Source organism: Plectropomus leopardus, chromosome 22 (genome assembly GCF_026936395.1).
Source record: "Plectropomus leopardus strain MGB_pleo_1.0 chromosome 22, ASM2693639v1, whole genome shotgun sequence".
NCBI classification, from domain to species: domain Eukaryota; kingdom Metazoa; phylum Chordata; class Actinopteri; order Perciformes; family Serranidae; genus Plectropomus; species Plectropomus leopardus.
In genome coordinates, this window is record NC_142197.1 from 7,322,412 (window position 1) to 7,341,848 (window position 19,437).

Consider the following 19,437-nt stretch of genomic DNA (forward strand, 5'->3'; position numbering starts at 1 on the left):
GATTAGTCTGTATGTCTGGTTCAAATAAGCTCTATTATAATGGGACAGTTTGTTCTAATGCAGAAAATGCACCAGTGCCCACAGAAAATTACAGCAATCATACCAAGTTTGTCAGTAACTGTTATCAGTTAATTTATTGTGATCACTGCATCACAAGTTAAACCAGTGTTTCATGATAACACATGGAACCATTGTCAAAAATTGTACTTTCTTCAAGAAAAGTCAGTGAAATAACCCTTTACTTACCTTGAGTTACTTCACATAATTTCAAAATGTCTCTACAGGAATCTCTCGGGGCTCTGACCACGCTGTCCGGGACTCGAGGGAAGACTTAACGGTGCAGACGCAGCAGTCATAGTGCATGTTCCTTTTGTGGTTCTCAGGTGAACATTCATAAATATTTCACACTGTACACTGCTCTCATTTGAAACAGGTGGAGGTTGACAGCAGAAAACAAATCTCAAAATATGATGCAACAGCAGACAAAGTGAAATTGACTTGTTCTATTTCTTGTTTTGCACAAAAACCTATAAATTTTAATGGATATATGTGTTGTGATGCATTGACGTATTTGTTATGCTGCTCACTCGTTGATTCCCAACTTTTTCTTGTCTTAACCTCCAACGCCCCATCAGATGAGATCAAGTACCCCTTTATCATATCCCTTCGATAAATGGTTGGATATTGAGGTCCTGGTTTTCCCAGGGTTTCTTGCTAAAGTCTGCTCCTGTTTTCCTTTGACAAATACCTCCAGAAATCCAAGATTTTTTCCGTGTGAATCGTAGTTGTCAGATGATGTACCTCTTTCAGACATGATTTTTGATTCTAACAAGATGCTGCTTTGCCCTTTAGTTAAGTTTAAGTTATCTGACATTCACACACTCATATGTATTTGGTATGTACAAGGGCTGGCCCCTGAAAGTCAGAGTAGTTTTGTTGTTGTTGTGGGGTTTTTTGCTAGCCGGTGTGCTGTGTGACATTTTGGTCTCCAGACGTTGCTGCAATTTGAGTGCTCCTGACTGTCACACTACTCGTCGGTAGTTAACATTATCTTCTTCCTACTTAAATCCAGGATTGATTTGAATCCATTTTTTAGCCATACGACTCATTTTAGAGTCGGGCCAAATTTCCGCTTCATCTGGCATCATTTGCCGTGCAGTGTACAGGAGGGGAAGCAAGGACCAATCACCTGTCCCGAACTGCCATCGGACAGTCGGATGAATTTCTGCCATGTCAGATTTCTGACTCGTAAAATACCCCCGCTCTGTCAGTGCTTTTGGCATAAGTGCACCGTACCAAAAGGCAACTTTAGCGTGCGCAAGGAACTCCGCTGGAAAGCATCAGTTGAGACCACAACCAGGCAGAACTCGTCATTATTATATGCCGCTGGCACCGGCTGCACCTGCCGCGTCCACCTGATACGCAGACGGGCTGCAGCACTTGAGAACCCGGCCTGACAAAATCTGTCACTTGGGCGTGAAACACAGTTAGACGGTGTCGGGTTGAAACGCTGCATAGTATAAGGAGCGAGAAGGCATCTATAGGGTGAGCAGGAGGGGGGGTGCATTTGGTTACATCCTGGCATTGATTGCCGTGTGCCATTGTTGCCAAAACATGAGCACATGCAGCATCATCCCACCATGTGCATATGTTGACTTCAGAGTCGTGGCATCCCAGAACGCAAATGACGAGTTGGGACGAGAACTTGTTGGAAAATCTCTTGTTGCGTGTCAGATGTGTGAAAGTAGAGCTGTGGACCTGATTCTTCAGAAGCTGTCCAATGCTGCTGTGAGAAAACAGCTTAAAACACAGAGAGAAATGTCTGTGTGGAGCTCTTGCTGAATGCTGCAGAGCTTTTTTTAATCAGAAAGACACATGCCTCTCTCGGCCACTTTCCGTGTTTGTGTACTCACGACTGAGAACAAAGACAAATCAATTATTGCAATGTGGGCAAACATCAAGATAAAATGACTCGGCCACATCGTGACAGCCTCAATCCCCCCCCATTCCCTGCCATCCTATTTCTGCTCATTTAAATTACTTTCAAAGCGAACGACGGAGGAAAAACGGAGGTCCGCTCTGTGTTTGACAGTGACATTCTTGGAATATAAAAGACCCCATTTTTTTCCATTGTCTTTGTCGAGCCATCAAATAAATCCTGATGTCTGCAGAAGAAAGCCTGTGATTCAAGTCAATGATAAATGTGAAATGAATCATTGGCGATACATTTTCATTTAGTCCTTGAATTGCTTTTCCACAGGCTGCACAGGCTCCTTGGGCAATTCCTTGGCTTCGCAAAGACACTAATCCTGCTCAGGATCATTAGTTTAGTATCATGTTTACATTCTGCGTGCAGCACAGCGGCCACGCACTGTGCAGATCAGTGCTTCCCAAACATCTTTGCATGTCTTTGCTCCAAAAACAACCAAAAATGTGTCCTCTGGCAGGAAAAGACGGCTGTGGTGAGACCTCATAGACAACTTTAATTGAACTCTGCTCCCACCTGCTGTTTTCCAAAGAAAACTGCGGGAAACATTGACCGAATCTGAGGGAATTTACCCACACACAAAAAAATTATGCAACTCCTGTTTTTATTGAAATAGAAAATAACACATGATGGTTTGTGGAAAGCGTACATCTCCAAACATAGATTCAGGATTATAATTGATTGAGGCGTATCTATGCAGTGATTACCAGCTGCAGTAATTAGCATGTGTGCCCACATACATACATGCATGCACAGATGTATGCACGCACGCACACGCTCTCTCTTTGTGTCTCATCTGTTTTTTTTCCTCACGGTTGCTACAGACACTACCCTTGTGATCAAGCAGCTCAAAATGGTGGTTAATGAAGTAGCAAATCCAAATCATTAGCATAATTAATATGGACTCTTGATTGCCTTTTGGGTATCTCTGCCACCCTCTCTCTTTCGCCGTCTAATCTATTATTGACTCCTTGTCTCGTGCATTAGTTGAGCTTATGACTGATTTTCAGCAAATCTATAACTTATCTCCCCAGTTGTAGTTCAGCAGTCACGTGACCCAAAGTTATGCCGAGCGTGAAATCGAGCATTAAATCCAAGGACTCCCACAAATTGAAAATCGTTGCATAAATGTGTATTTTGATTGGACATTTAAATTTAGTTCATCTTTGCGTTTTGTTTTAGTAGGACTTGTATAGCTGTAGAGGAAAGCACGTAATTGTGGCGGGGAAAAAGGCTTTGTGTCTCACCCAGTTTATAAAAAATATGAAAAAAAAGTCATTTTTTTTCCTTTTGTTTAATAAAAATACTGTCCACATGACCATTGTTTACCAAAATATATATCTATCTGTCTCCTGCAGTCTGTCACAAAGAGAGTTAAAGTGTGCAAGCGGATGTTCTCATCACCATTGATCCCCTTTGACATACAGGACGAGTTTAAAGTCTGTGTAAAGTGATAATTAAAATGTGCTCTGAGTTTGTCACATCACAGAAAGATGTGTTATTAAACACCTGCCCAACTTTGAATGACCGAAAAAGTCGCCAAGTATGTAAAAGAAGGTTGCAAAATCATGAAAAAATGCAGTATTGTCTGATCTGAAATGCTGGGGGCGTGTCCGCTGGAGGAGCGGAGGCCACGCCCAATCACGGGACTATGCCAATGATGCTTCTGGTTTTTATACTGCTACATTGTCGGGGCGGAGTTATGCTGCGTATAGCTCCAGTGCATCATCAAGCTATAGTTTAAGGCCCGCCCAAAAAATCTTAAAACAGAAAAATGGTGAAGAAACGGTCAATCGTCTGACTCCACAGTTCAGTTCTGTATAGTTCAGGATCTTTGTAACATGTTTTCAACAGTCAGTTTCCAGCATTTATAATGCATTTTTAAAACAAATCTCTGAATTCACTTCACACAGACTATAATTTGGGATTTTTGAAGTGGGGATGTGTGAGATATGTGTGTTTTGTCAGTGTGTTACATACAGTGGCTGTCTGTTGGTTTGCTCCCAGTTTGCAGGAACAGATGGGAAAAGCCGCAGCTGTACAGAGGGGATGATATCAAAACTATTTTAACCACTATCTTTGAAATGCGAAATATAACAACCTCTGCTTGTTTTATCACGCTCATGATAGCTTGGCAGCTAAAACACGCCTGTTTCTGTTTAATTTGCCCACGTTAAATAAATACATTCATCTGTGAGTGCCGCTGTTATGTTCCTTTTTCGGATTCTCGAGACAGCTGTGCACCTCTATGTATTCGTTGAGATTTTTGGAGTTTAGCACGCTGCTGTTTTTCATGAAATAACCTGCATAAACCTGTCGGGGTGATGCTTACATTCATAAAGAGAAGGAGGGAGAGAGGCAGCTCTACCTACCGAAATGTAACTTCTAATAATCATCTGTGGCAGTAAATTTGTATTTATTTGTTGCTCCTTGTGCTTCCATGAGGTGATAATACCTCTACAGTTCCTCTGGACCTCCTCGGCAAACCTCTCCTGGACATTTTTCATTACACAATCAAGCTTCCATATGCTGTTTACAATAAACCACTTGCAAACCTCTCCAGAGACCCCAGAATGGCGATACACTGCAGGGCACCTACTTTAAGTTAGCACAAATTGCCTGTAAACCTGCAAGGCTGCAGGCGCCAACTCTTTGATTTTATATTTAATAGTGAAGCTTACATTTAAAGGGCGTTAGGGAGGGGTCCTAAAACGAGGAAAATAAGTAAAGAAGGGAGCCAAACTGTGCGTACTTTCTCCTGAATGCATATTAGTGTGGACCTGCATAGCTTTACTGTGCTGTGATTCAAGAAACTTTGTCAATGTCTGATTGAGCTCAGCTGACATGTTTATGTCCATGGGCGGATTATGAGACAATGGGGCCCCTGAGCACAGATAGACAAAAGGCCCCTGCGCCTCTCCTATAGAAGTCAGAGCCATTGTAGTTGTTTTGTGTCTTTGACATCATTTTGTACATTTTTCAGTCACACTTCTGGTCTTTTTGTGTAGTTTTGGTCATTTTGTAACTTTTTGTAGTGGTTTTATGTCTTTTTGAAATAATTTTGGATTGTGGTTTTGTGTCTCTCTTGTTCATTTGTTGTTCTTGTGCGTTGTTTTTTTTTATCATTTTGTTTCTCCTTACAGTCTTTTTGTGTCTCTTTGGGATACAATTTTGTCTTATTTGTTGTTGTTTTATGTCTCTGACGTAATGTGTAGTTTTTTAATTCATCCTGTGTCTTGCATCTTGTTGCGGTTTTTTTTGTGTGTGTGTGTGTGTGTGTTGTTTTTGTGTCACTGGGGTAATTTTGTGTAGTTTTAGTTATTTTACATAGCTTTCACATAATTTTGTAGTTTTAATTCATTTTGTGTTTCCTTGTAATCTTTTTGTGCATTTTGTGTCTTTTTGACTTAATTTTGTGTATATTTTATTTGCTTTGTTACCTCTTATGGTCTTTTTGTGTATTTTTTGGACATTTCATGTCTCTTTGGCGTGATTTTTACTCGCCTGCTCGGCGGTAAGTCTTAACTTCAGTGAAATTTTGCAGATGAAGACCAGAGGGGGCCATGATATTTTGGGCCAGCACCTGTTTACTGATTCATAAATGATTATGTCGCATGTTTTTTGTTTTGTTTTAACACAATCATAGTGTGTTATCAGTTTAAAGGTGAATCAGTCATTTTCTGAGTCATGTTTGAGGGACAGGTTCAGCATTAGGATTAGTTAGAGAAAGAAAGATGGAGCGTTGACCAGTAGATTTGGAGATTTACATTATCAGTGTCTCAGAAGTCCATTGAGTGACTATAGAAGGCAGCAGGAGACATTTAAAAGCAACACTTATGTCCTGACATGCTCATGTACACATGCATAAGCATACATTTCTTACGGGCTATTTACTTATCAGTCCCTCTTTGTTTGTACTCTGAGCCAGTGTGCGATGAGCCAGATCCAAATCCCTCTAGATGCCTCAGTGCAAATGTTCTCAGCTGAACAGCCATTTGCAGAAAAATCGATGCAACCACAATGCTATTAGGAACATTTTAATTGGATATAAAAGCGGATTCATTATTACTGTTATGACGGCTGAGTACGTCGAATGCAGCGTGGCTGCCAGCCATGGTTGTGCGTGTCGCTGAGCACTCGCAGAAAGCCTCGGTAATTTATCTGAAGACGACGCTCCTGTGCTGCGTTTTGACTTTCTGTTTCAGCAGCTTTGACGTTGTGTTGTTTTTATGCATTTATTTCTAAACTTCTCTGCAGAGCCAGATGGAGTTTTAACAAACAGGTGCCCATTTTGGCGCACGTTGAGTCCCATATGATGTTTCAAACAATGACACGGTGCCTAACAGGGTGATTTAAGAGCAGGCCGCTGGAAGATAATACATAATAAAACTTTATAATTAGTCATCCAGGAGCCTTTTTACGCAGCATAAGTAATTCACAGTCATTTGCTGTGATTCCACATTCAGCTCGTGTCTTCGGCAGTGAAGAATGTGTTGCAGGCAATCATCATTCATTGAAGCTGTGAAACCTCTGTGCTACCTCCGCAGATCCTGTAATCAATTCCAAAGGACAGGACAATCTCTCCATGTAGCAGGTTAATATTACAATCAATAGGTTGATGCAATGTGCAATTGCATGTTTTGTTCACTTACTTGAGTTTAATTATGGGATGCAAATCTTCTGTCTTTTTTTCCCCTGAACTCCATTACAGTATGTGTTTAAAGAGAACCTGGTATGTTCATTTTCAGGTTCATACTTGTAATTTGGGTTTCTACTCAAACATGTTTACATGCTTCAGTGTTACAAAACGCTTTATTTTCCTCACACCGTTTGTGCTGTATTCACCGTTCTCACTCTGAATTCTCCCTAAGACCATGTTTCAGGACAGAAGTTTGCAGACTGAGCCACAGTATTGAGTTTGAATGGGCAGGCTGTGTGATTTAAGGATTATATAGTATGATCACAGGGGGGCGGAGAAGCTGAAGAAACAATCATGTGCAGAGAGGTATCTCAGAAAATCAAGCATCGAAGTGCACGTGGCTGCAGGCTGTGACAGACTGTGCCGAGTTCCACTTCTGTCAGGTAAAAAAACAAAAAGATCACTCCAAAGTGGCTGAGTTACAGTCCTGTCAGCACGATTTGATGTTTGGGTGGGGAAAGTGCCGCCTGCTCCAAATATTAGTTTCTGTTGTGACATGTTGATGACAGGGTGAGAATTTGGTGTAAACAGCACAGAACAGTGGATGTCCTTTGTGTGGCGTCAGCTCCTGCACCGGTTTTATTCTGAGAGCAAAACATAAATTTAACATACACTAACTTTGAATAAACCGCAATAAAGTCACTAAATCTCTTTGAAAAGTTAGAGGTTTTGTGCACAATACATGTTCGTTAACATTGTATGAAAGTTTGATTTACCCATATTTAACATATTGTAATATTCCATGGGCGAGCACATTTCCAAGTCATCTTTATAAAATTTTGCTGCTGCAGAAACAGTTTAAGTTTGTGACCTTCACTAAAGTTGTACCAAGTGTACCTCTTTTTTATAAATTGCAGCTGTTTTTGACATTAATGTTCTTCAAATCTGTACATTTGTCTTGAAAGTCTTTATAAGACTACAGATTTAATACTGTTTTGTTACAAACTCTAAATTCTGAATTATAGAACTAGACAGGCTCAGAATCCTCATATTAATTTGTATAACACTTCCCATGGTCAGTTTTTTATTTTTATTTTTTTTTCAAATATCGTGGAGTTATCTTTTGTAATAAAAATGTTCATTTACTGGATTCATCTGTGTCATTGTCTGTGCATAAAAAGAGACTTCAGAAAGCTCTGCTGTCAAAAATATATTATTTGGATGAAGAATGATCCCTTTATGAACTGATATTCACACCTTCGAAGTGATTTTATTTTTTTTTTTCCTTGTACTTACACTTAGAGATTTAGATTTTTAGCAGCTAAATGTATTGTTGTTTTGATTGCTTATGTTTTGCTGTTCATGTTTTCTGGATGTGGTTTTCATATAAGCCAGTAAAGGTTTCTGACACACCCTCACATGTAATTTGTATACGTTTTATCCCCATCGTGCTTTTTATTATGTGTAACAAAAACTAAATAACTATGTATGTAGGTGGCCACTTTTATCAGAGATCAAATAAACAAATAAACTCGCACTCTGCCCTTATTTATTACATCTAAGAGCAATAAATAAGTGGACATTGGAGTCATGTTCATTTGTTTATTTCATAATCTGCTCACTTTTGGCTCGGCACCTGCCCTCTGGTTTGGATGTGTTGCTGCTGTTGGAAACAAGGTCATTGACGTAATGTTTATAATGCTTGCAAGTTTTGGTCAGCAAGATAGTATTCCCAAATGAATTCTTATTAATTATTTTTGAAGTACAAATGTGATCACCAGATGGCTTTAAATCAGGGATAATCGACTTGGTTTGCCTGGAGAACACTTTTGCAAAATAACAGGCGGCCAGGGGCCGCTTAATAAACAAACATTAATAATATGTGAGATTAAATGTCAGTTTTAATGAATAATAAATAAATGAATAAATATGGCTAAATAAAGGCAAATTCATCTGTTTTCATCTTTTTGTCATGTACACAGGGGTGTTTTTAGGATTTTAGGAAATTTGGGGCTTAGCCCAGACTTCTGTCAGGTGGTTTGGGTTTTTATTTTCTAGCTTTTTTCCCCTTTTTTTGATGAACAAGCTCTATATGTTTTTGTTTAAAACACATGGGAACCTTATTGGTTTAGTCCTGCCATAAATGAACCACACTATGGTCACGTGACTTAATGTCGCCATCATCTTGAATGGCGTCAAATGTCTACGACAACCTCTGACATTTCATTTAGCCACCCCCTTTTTTTTATTCCATATTTAATTAATTTTACATTAATAAACAAAGAACCAGACAGCACAGATCTTACCAAATTACAAGAGATCATATCATCTAGATTATTGTTAGCGTCATGTCAAAGGAGGAAATTTAACCATCTGAGTTATTTGTGAAGACAAGGTGTGAAGCTTCAGCATTCACAAGAGGGGTAATAACCTTAGTATTTTCTGTCCTAAAACAAAACGATAAAATCTCTTAAGGTGTGTCAACCACACACCTTATTCAGGTATCTAACCAAAAGCCTATTTATGTATTTTTGCATTAAAGGAAATTCTAGATAAATATAATAGGCAAAATTCCACAATGTTCATGTGCTTCACTGATGCTTCTAAAGCATTCGATCGTGTTAATCATGAGAAACTGTTTGCAAAATTGTCTAAAAGTGGGGTCCCTGGTTTTTTAATTAGAATCCTGGTTTATTGGTGCTCACATCAGACAATGAGAGTGAGATGGGGGAATGTAACATCTATTCCCTTCCATGTGACCAATGGTGTTCGCCAAGGTGGACTTTTGTCTCCTTTTCTTTCTAATATGTATATGAATGATTTGTCTTTGATTTTGAATGCATGTGATACAGGCTGTAGGGTTGGTGATTCACTAATTAATCACCTTATGTATGCAGGTGATTTGGTCATTTTTAGCCCATGTAGTGCTGGTCTCCAACAGCTTCTGAGAATATGCACACAGTATGGTACTGACTTTGATGTAAAATACAACGCTAAAAAGAGTAAGATCATGATTGTCAGAAGTAGAGAAGGCAGACGGTCAACCTTCCCTGACTTTTATCTGTCTGGCACTGCACTTGGTGCATGCAGTGAGGTTACATATTTGGGCCATGTTATTGTAAATGACCTGTCTGATGACAAGGATATTTATAGGCAGCGTCGGAAGCTGTATGCACAAGCGAACATGCTGAGTGGTAATTTTAGTATGTGCTCTGTTTCTGTGAAGATCTCACTCTTTAGCGCGTATTGTACACCTTTGTATACTGCCTACCTGTGGTGTCTTTATAAACAAGACAGCATTAGAAAACTCACAGTGGCCTACAATGACAGCATGAGGCTGCTGCTGAGAGCTCCAAGAAGCTCCAGTGCAAGCCATATGTTTGTCAGTGTCGGGGTACCTACCTGTTCTGCTGTTTTAGGTAACCTGATGTATAGATTTATGTGTAGGGCATCTGAGTCAGAAAATGATCGCTGTTTTGACTAACCCTGTACGCAGTTCTGTGAGATTTTCTTCCAGACTGTGGAACCATTGGCGAACTTGTCTGTATTTTTATTTTATTTTTTGTTTGTTTGTTTTTTGTGGTTTACTGGGTTTTTTGTTTTGTTTTTTGTTGTTGTTTTTTTTGTTTGTTTGTTTGTTTTTTCCCTTCTTCTTTTTAAGTGTGATATGGATCCCACTGGGTCTGAAATAAAGATTAAAGAAGATTAAAAAAAAAAACAACTCCTGTGTAAAAATGCTAACTAATTTACAGATTTCAAGAATAATTTACATACGCTATACAGTGCTCTTAAAGCTCACTGTGTTACATATATCGCACTTTTAAGTGCGCATTTAAGTCTCATAAAGGCATCCATCAGGCAGACAGCAGGCGGCCAAAGAAGCTCAAAAGGACCCCTGAATGCTACCTGCCCTGCACCTAGTGGCGCGCAGCTAACAGGCTGTCCAGGTGGACAGAAACTTCTAGCAACTTAACAAGGACTTTTTGGAGATTAAAACCGAGCTAAAAGACGAAGACGAGTGGACTCCGGCGAGAGAAAAATGCTGTTTGTGCTGCGTGAGTAAGTACGACATTGTTTGCTAACATGTTAGCCGCATGTTCGGTCTGTTAGCTTGTTTTGGAGTCAACTCTACATTTGTGGTAAAGTAAGTTTGTATTTTCTGCTCTGTATGCTGCAAAATCCAGAGCAAGCTTCAGTTTTCATGCTTTTTGGTTAATTTTACAACCTTGAGTTGCATTTTAATGGAAGAATATTGAGCCTGTGCTTGTAAAACAAATCACAGTGAGGTTTTTTTGTTGTTGTTTTTAGCCACAAAAACAACAACAACAACAAAAATATTAATATACCCCTTTGATACATGGGTCAACATCACTTTTCTGGTGCTGCAGTCAAACACACATCACAAGTATTTAAGGCTTTTAACCTTGAGCAAACTGTCTTGATTTGATTCAAAAAAACGTGAAAAAAAAAGGCATTTTGCAATTTGGACGTCCCATAAATTGCAAGAAATTAGTAGATTAGAAAAAATAAAAAAAATTAAAAAGCTATAGAAAAATTTCCAGAGAACATTTAAAATGAAATTAATGATATATGGGCAATTTTAACAAATTATTAAGATTTTAAGAAGTTTTTTTCTTTGATTGTTTGGGTTTTTTTGGGTTTTTTTTGTGGGGGGGGGGTCTTGTTGTTTTGTTTGTAGGTACTTTTCTGGTACTTTTTACTAATTTCTTGCTAATTTCTGCGTCATCTCTCCGGAGGTTTCTCATTGCCTTCTTCCTATGTTTTTTTACAGAAATTAAGCTAATTTTCCTCGGTTTAAATAAATGAATAAATGCTTTTATTTTAGTGTCACGCCACCTAGTGGCCCATCTGTCATGGGATTATATGACACTTTTGCAACAGGATGCACAATAGTTCATAGTACATTTTTCATGATATGAAGCTCATATTTTCACTGCTTTACCTTGCCGTCATACAGTTCTTTCCAATAGTAAATTACAAACTTTTTCTTAAAGTTACCAGACAAAAATAGTAATATAACTTAACAGAACACAGGAGTTGCTGGTCTACCTCAGCCTCAGTTGGTTTCGGTTGTACAGTAATGAATAAAATAAACAGAATATTAATATATATAATATTCAAGATAAAGCATTCACTCAAACTGATGTACACTGTTTTAGGTTTTCCTTTATTTAAGATTATTTTATGGCTTTTTCCAAAAAAAATGTAATTCTCTTCCTTTCAAGCATGGAAAAAAAGATTTAAAAAATAAATAAATAAAATAGAATGAACAAATGAATAAGTGAATTGAAATAAATAAAACAATAAAATAGGGGTCAAAAATAAGTAAAAACATTGTTCTGTTAACTGGGTCACTGGATCAAAACATACACAGAGATAACACTACAGTGTGTTTCTGAAATCAGGTCTCACATTTGAAACTTACATTATCCATTTTATCAACTTGTCAAAAAAGGTGTCCGTCCAGGTTCTCAAATGATGTCGTTCTCTCCATTACATAGATGTTTTATATGAAATCAATCCATAGGTATTTCTTTTCACAGCAGTTTCTTGGTTAGGGAATTGTTTTTTACTTTAACAGTATTCTTACCAGGTATTTATCCTTTATCCTACTTTTGAGTTCCTCCAGTCTAACCAGATACATCAGTTTAAAACTGAATGTGATTTCAGTTTCCTTTTTGGCTTTTTGCCTTTATTTGACAGGAGAGCTACAGAAACGAAGGGCGAGAGAGAGAAGACGGGCAGCGAGGACCACAGGTTGGAATCGAACCTGCAGCCGCTGCGGCAAAGACAGTCTTTTTTTCATGAGGCGCCTGCTCCACCAGATCAGCGACTGCGTGCCCCTAGGTGAGTCTTTTTAAGCAGCTAAAGTGCATTTTGCTGTGGCCTCCATCCATTGTTGGCCTGTGTTTTTGTTGACGTCCCGGCGTTGTTTGCTGTGTGCTGTTGTTGCCTAAACATAACCACATGCACTATAATCCCACCACGTGCTTTTGTTGATATAACTGCGGCAGCCCTGAACGTCATTTGCAGACACAGAAGGAAACCTTGAGCATAATATGTAGATGCAGAGGTTCACTGCGAAGCGGCAAAAATAATAATAAAGCTTTTACAGTATTAAAATAGACTTTACAGCCTCGTTTTGATGGTGATGTTGAAGTCATGTGATCTTTTATAGCCCAACATTAGCTTTTTACTTCTGGCGATTGCATTTAGGCTTAAAATCATAAAAACGGTGTGAAGATGCTGAACAAAACATAAAAGTATTAATGTTTTTTGCCACAGGAATCAAGGGTTCAAGGAGGATTTATTGTTACATGCAGCAAACGCCACAGGGAAATTGAATTTCCCCGAACCACCAACTGTGCTGATTAAAACAGTTAAAATTTTAATAAATATATAATATAAAAAAATAAAAATAATTAAATCAATTAAATAAATCACAATTTATTTTCTGGAATATTCTAAAATCTATTTTAAAAATTCAAAAAGCATTAAAAAAATGCTTTTTGATGAGAACCCCTAACAGGGCAGCTTTATTTGTATCACACATTTCTACATCATAGAGAAAACAAACAACAATTACTAAATTATTTTAACATTTTAAAATAAAAAAAAAAAATACAATTAAAAATAAAAAAAAGTGCAGATAAGAGGTGCAAAGATAAAAAAAATAATTTAAAATCAAGTTTAAAATAAGTATAATATAATAACCAGGGCGACGTTATCTTCCACATCAGCCTCCAGAGAAACGTTATCTGTGGGACGCTCTGTTGGCCAGTACTTAAAAAAGTGCCCACTCACAACAGTTGCAAACTTTTCTGACCAACTTGCTGCGCCACATCCCAAAGACTTCAGAAGGACTTCTATCGGCCATTTCTCTCGGTCAAAATGAATGAGGACACCGTCCCCTCAGAGGTGTCAGATGGAGTGCGAGGCGCTCTGTAGCAGCCCGTGGTGCTGTGAAATCTTTGAAAGATCTTTGTTTTTCCTATTGATTCATTTATTTTCTCAAGGCGCTGTTTGTCTGTCTGCAGCACGGTGATAGAGGGAACTGAGTGACTAATAGTACAGGTAGCACTTGAGGCTAAGACAGAGTCCATTAAGACAGGGATGATGTCTCCACTTGTGTCGAGCCCTTTGACTAATGTCAGCGTCTGCAGCACTGCCATGCGTTACGATCATCTCTCTTCTTGGCGTTGGATGACAGTCTCTGTCCTCTCCTCCGTCTTCAGAAATAAGAGGGACGCGCCCGCTGTGGTGTTTAATTCACGGCCACACGCAGTCCTCTATTATTTTAATGGCTGTTTCTGATTTGTGGTCTTAACCGTGTGAAAAAGACACAAAGCGAGTGCTGGGGAGCTACTCTGAGAGAGGGAGACTTCTTAAGGGCGTGCAGCGACATGACAGAGAGAACTTTCCGGAGCTTAATCATCGAGGCCCGTTGTGGCCTCGGTGGCAGAGTGCTGCCTCATTAAGAGCCGCGCAGTGAGCACATTAATGTCCTTCAGACACTGATACGCTCTTTGATACAGCAGCTCAGTTGCACACTTGTATCGGGACGCTCTAACAAACACAACAAAAGGCCGCACTGGATCTCAAGAGTTATCGCACCTAAATTCTCGCATACGGTGTTTCGTTTTATACAAACGACCAAAGATAGCAGTGACTCCTGCTCGCCGCGGACAGGCCGTATTTCACCGCATTGATCAAGTCATTAAACAGTCAGCAGAGTGTTGTTTATTAGGGTTATTCTGTTAATAAAGTGCAACATTTTTATTGCGAGGCCGAGGTGTCGGATGCGCCGGGTCTTGTAACGCCGGCCGGGAGCTGTCTGAGGAGGAGTAAAGCACGGTGGAGGAGGAGCGCTTCATCATCTGGTGAGCCGTCGACGCTCAGCTATCGCGTCATGGGACACCCGTTTATCTGATCACGCTCTGCTCCACCTCATGAACTGCTTCTATACATTTCTACGATTTTAGTTGGACAGTCTTTCACCTTTGACCAGAGTGTCTTTTTTAGGGGGCGTGGTTGTGCAGGTTTACTCTTTAAGGTAGCGTACTTCTAAGCGTGATATATGATGTTTATGTGGCCGATATTATCCACAATGTCAACTTAAAGTCACATAAAACATTTGGAGGGAAATGCTTGACTTCCCCAAGATTAGCAGACCTCACGGTCACCCCCAGAAAAGTGTGTTTTTGTAAAGTTTTATGGTCTGGATTACTGTTAAGGTGTCCGTGTGCTTTAAATTAAGTGCTTTTTGGCTCATCGAACAACACATGAAGCTCCCTATATGTTTCTGATGTCCTAATTTGGGGGCGACACACTCCCACCTTGACCTTTACATCTTTACGTCCTGCGCTGATTTCTAGCACTGGACATAAATCCAAAGACTGTAAGAATGATGGACGTAGCTTCTTTGACATCACCTGTTGGTTTGTGAAAGCCGTTTTGAAGCCTTGACTTCAGCTGTTTTGTTTGGAGTCAGAAGTGATGCTGTCGGTAAACACCCCCACCTTTAAATATGTAACTTTGGGCCTTAATAAAATTAGGTGATTTATATAGATATTATCGTCATTAAGTCTCGTCTTTAGTTGAATTAACTTCATATAATGCATACTCTTATCGTAATGGCCCGTGAGTTCGTAAAATTCATTAATTGTGCAAAATAAGAGAAATACTTCAACTTAGGGTTGATATTTTGTGAATAAAAAATATTTATAGACGTCGGTTTGTGATATCTATAGAAATCAGTATATTTGCCAATTCTGATATTTTGTTTTAAAGCCTATATCTGCCGATAGCGACGCATCCCTACTGCAGACATTTTTTGGGAGGCTGTCTAACTTCTTTTTGGATGACGGGCTTTCAGTCCAATGGGACATCTTTTGGACCGACGGGGCTTTTGAATTTTGTGCCATCAGAAAAATGGGAAGTCTCCGCTCCCTGGTTGTACCCAGAGAGCGGAGAAGGCTGCAGTTTTGGCCAGTTTTCAGACACACTTCTTAAGTTTAAAAGACTTGAGGATTAGGCAATGACCATTAGATTTGTGAAATAGACCCCATACTGCCAGCAGCAGGTAGTGAGGTTTCAAATCAGGAAGATTCATCGACATCGAGGCCCCCGAGGACTTCCACTCAAAGCCGTCAGACAGATCGCAGCCAATTATAGGGCTTTTTTCAAATTATCTCTGAGTCCTAAACATCCCCGCGCTCTGTCAGAGGTGGCACTAGCTGCAGTGGCTAATGGCCGCTGGCAGCGAGGGCACTTGTTTAACCCATCAGCGGAAGCGTCTCAGGGGGACTGATTATGCTTGTTTGCATCTATCTTCTTTTTCCTTTTCTCGCCGGTGGAATAAGAGGAAACCACGATGTATCGCGGGTGCTGCAGCGGGCTACCGAATGCACGATGGGCTGAAATTACAACGTCAAGCTCAGCTGATGGCAGAGGCTCGGGGTGCAGAAATTAAAAAGGAGGAAGTGGAGTATTTACTCGCTTCAGTGGTTTTTGTGCAAAGTGACAGCGGTGCAAATACCTGTATGTCTTAATTTTCCCTTTTTGTTCTTTTACAGAGAGTTAAGCTTTTCCTGCAGGCTCGGAGGGTAATTCAATTGCAATCTTTGGAGAAGAATAGATTATGTGCCCTCTATTAACCTTTTCTGTACCTTAGCCTTTTACTTCACACTTTATGAATATCAATGCTGCATCCTAGCTCAGTGTTTGCCATTATCGCAGGCATGTACTGTAATGGATGTTGAGGTATTAGAAAGACGACTACAGTCGGCTCTGCAAATGTTCTTTTGTTGGACGCGACTGATGGAGAGAGGTTGTCTGCAGGGGAGAAATTAAATGTTTTGCTTGGCAACTAAAGTCAGCTGTTTCATAGCATTGAGCCTCAGGTTTGGTGTGATGCCAATAGAATAAATATGTTGGGTTTTGGCTGTTGGTTCATCATTATGCACGCAGTTGTTTAATTTTGAAAGCCATTTTTAATCACATTGTTTTGTAGTGTTTTGCTCTTGTTATCGCCACTGAGGCTTAAGAGTGTTATTAGTGAAGGGCTGGTGGCTTACAAAACTAATCACTTTTTAATGGATGATATATAAATTCAAAATGGATTTCTGAGACTTTGTTTGTTCACTTCTCTTTAAATATTCTCCACCTGTAGCACTGCAGGTTCTTTTCCAGCAATTTTGTTCCTAGTAGACTGGAAAGATTAAGTTTTTTGTAACTTTCTTTTACAAAACCTACTGGAAAAAAGCAATCAAACAAAGCGCTCAAGGCAAAAAAAAAAGTGCATCGAGCATTTAAAAAATGGTACTAATTTAATGGATAAGTGCGTCTTTGTCCTCACAATATGTTTTATATCGGAAAAACTTCAAGGGAAAGTTTGTTTAAAAAGAATGCAAATGCGGCATAAAGAAAAGTGAAGTTAAATCACTTATAGAGAATCATGAGAATTATTTTTTGCAGTTATTATACAAGAAATCAGTGCCCTTTACCATTTTGCACTGACAGGATTTTATATATTTTTACGGCATAATATACGTGTGAGATCTCCAAGATATGATACAATTGATTCTCCATCATCCACAATTTGTATTCATGAGTTGCAGCTGTGACTGGCTCCCATTATTTCTTTTGTGAATTGCATTCTGGGAGAATAACCAACTCCACATTTACACATCAAGCGTTTTACGATGCGTGCTGACTTTCAGATTAATGTGTCCCTAATGTCGAAACTAAACCTATGTTCTGCTTGAACTGCACACGATTTAAGGGTATTGTTTAACCATCTCTTAAAAGCTATATATATTTATTATTATTTTTAAAAAAAAGAGTAAGTGAAATGAATTATTCCTAGCCAGTCAGGTGGGGCAGGCCGCCCCTCCCAGTATAATGGCAGGGTATATTGAGATGTGTCCACAGACATTTTTTTTGTTAGCCAAAAATTTGCGAGAAATTACATAAAAATTAAAATTACCTGAAAATAAGCACCGAAACAAAAATTAAAATTAAAAATGCTAAAAATGTAAGTAAATAAATATATATTTATTTGAATTATTTTTTAAATTCTAAATATGTATAATAATATATATATAACAATAATTCTAAATATATATTTTTCTGGACATTTTCTCTCACTCTGTCTTTTTTAGCTTAATTTAACATCATTTTCTCGTCACACTTCTTGTCAAGTTGCCTACTGCCTTTTCCCCCCATATTTAAAAAAATAAATAAATAAAACCAATTTGCTCAGTTTTCAAAGGTTTCAATGCAGCACAACAGAACTGATGTCAGTCTAGGTTTTAAAGCAGTTATGCACCCTATAAATCAGTTTACCACTACTTTAGAATGACTTTATGTACACATAATTATATATAATATTTTTTTTATGTTGCCATCACATTAAAAAAGCATTTGTCCATCTTTTATTGTGTTTGACATTAATTCAGTCTCTCAGGATGTCCGTGGCCAAGGAACATCAGATCCACATAATAAAATCACCCAGAAGAAGCAGAAATGATTTAACATCTCATTTAACTCCGTGAGATTGATGATCAGAAGGTTCCCTTTAAGCCTGATGAGATATTATATAAGAAACAACAGATTAAACTTCTGAGGGCTGCTGACAGAAGATCCTCGCTCACATTTCCTGTATTGATCACTGCAGAAACTAATTGGGTCCGACAGAAGCTCAGGCAGCCGCGCAGCTGACCTTTAATTTAAAGAACACTTTGTGAAGGACTTTCTCTGTGTTTTCTCTCTTGTTAACTTTTAGCCACTCTGGTGCAGCGCTTCCACCGAGACTGACACTGACAGAAGGCATGAGACACTATTTTCCCTACCATGCTTCCCCTTTTTAAGATTATTCATTTCCAAAATAACTTCATGTTAATTCCTTGTGGTCCCGCCATCTGGCTATTATCTTTACAAGAGGGTAAAAACTGAACAGCAGGCATAAGTTTCTGTTTTTTCACATTTCGTTTAGCTCGGCCTGAGTGTCCCGGAGTTGTCATGGGGATGTTTGGGAAGCCAACGCAAACTCAAATTAGTGCTTGAAGGTTATTCTTCTGACAAATGCACCCTGATTTTTTTCAGCTGACATTGTGAAGCATAATGTAAACGTGACATTGACGGGAGCGTGTCAGCACTATGCAGATTTCTGACTCCTGAGAACATGTTTTATTACCAGATGTTATTATGGTGAATAGGGACAATATTTCAACCATTTCTTAACAACTATATATTCATTTATTATTAAAAACCTTTGAATTACATCAGCGGTGGGTCAGGTGGGGCTGGGTATCCTCCCTAATGTAAAGGTATGGGACACTGAGATAATTTGGATTCATTTCTTGACAAGAAATTACAAAAAATAGCAATAAATTAGTACACAAGTTACAAGAGAATTAACAGAAAATTAGCACAAAAAAGAAAATTGAAAAATAAAACAAAAAAACAAAAAGAAAATCCTGAAAAAGTGCATGGATTATTTTTTTTTTCTTTTCTTTTAATTATATTCTTTTATATATTTTTACTTTTTTATTGTAAGCACTTTTTAGCATGCTGTAACATACTGTTATATTTATAATAATTTTAGATATAGTTCTCTGGACATTTTTACCTAATTTTCCCAACCATCTCTCTCCTTTCTGAGATTATTCTTTTACAAAATAACTTCACAGAAATTCCTTCTGGTCCCACCATCTGGCTATTATCTTTACAAGTGGGTAAAAACTGAACAGCAGGCATAGGTTTCTGGGGGTTTTCGTATTTTATTAAC

At 38.7% G+C, this 19,437-nt stretch overlaps 1 protein-coding gene across 2 annotated transcripts in view; it reads left to right on the forward strand.

Annotated features, from left to right (window-relative positions):
- Positions 1-10,492: 10,492 nt before the first annotated feature.
- fam180a (family with sequence similarity 180 member A) overlaps positions 10,493-19,437 on the forward strand; it is a 46,749-nt gene continuing 37,804 nt past the window's right edge. Inside the window, exons 1-2 of one of the 2 annotated variants that reach the window (XM_088072848.1) lie at positions 10,493-10,685; positions 12,351-12,494. In XM_088072848.1, the coding sequence (XP_087928974.1) occupies positions 12,452-12,494 (43 nt within the window). In that variant the 5' untranslated portion in view covers positions 10,493-10,685; positions 12,351-12,451. The remainder of the gene's footprint in view (positions 10,686-12,350; positions 12,495-19,437) is intronic. The other variant, XM_088072846.1, reaches the window with a different exon arrangement.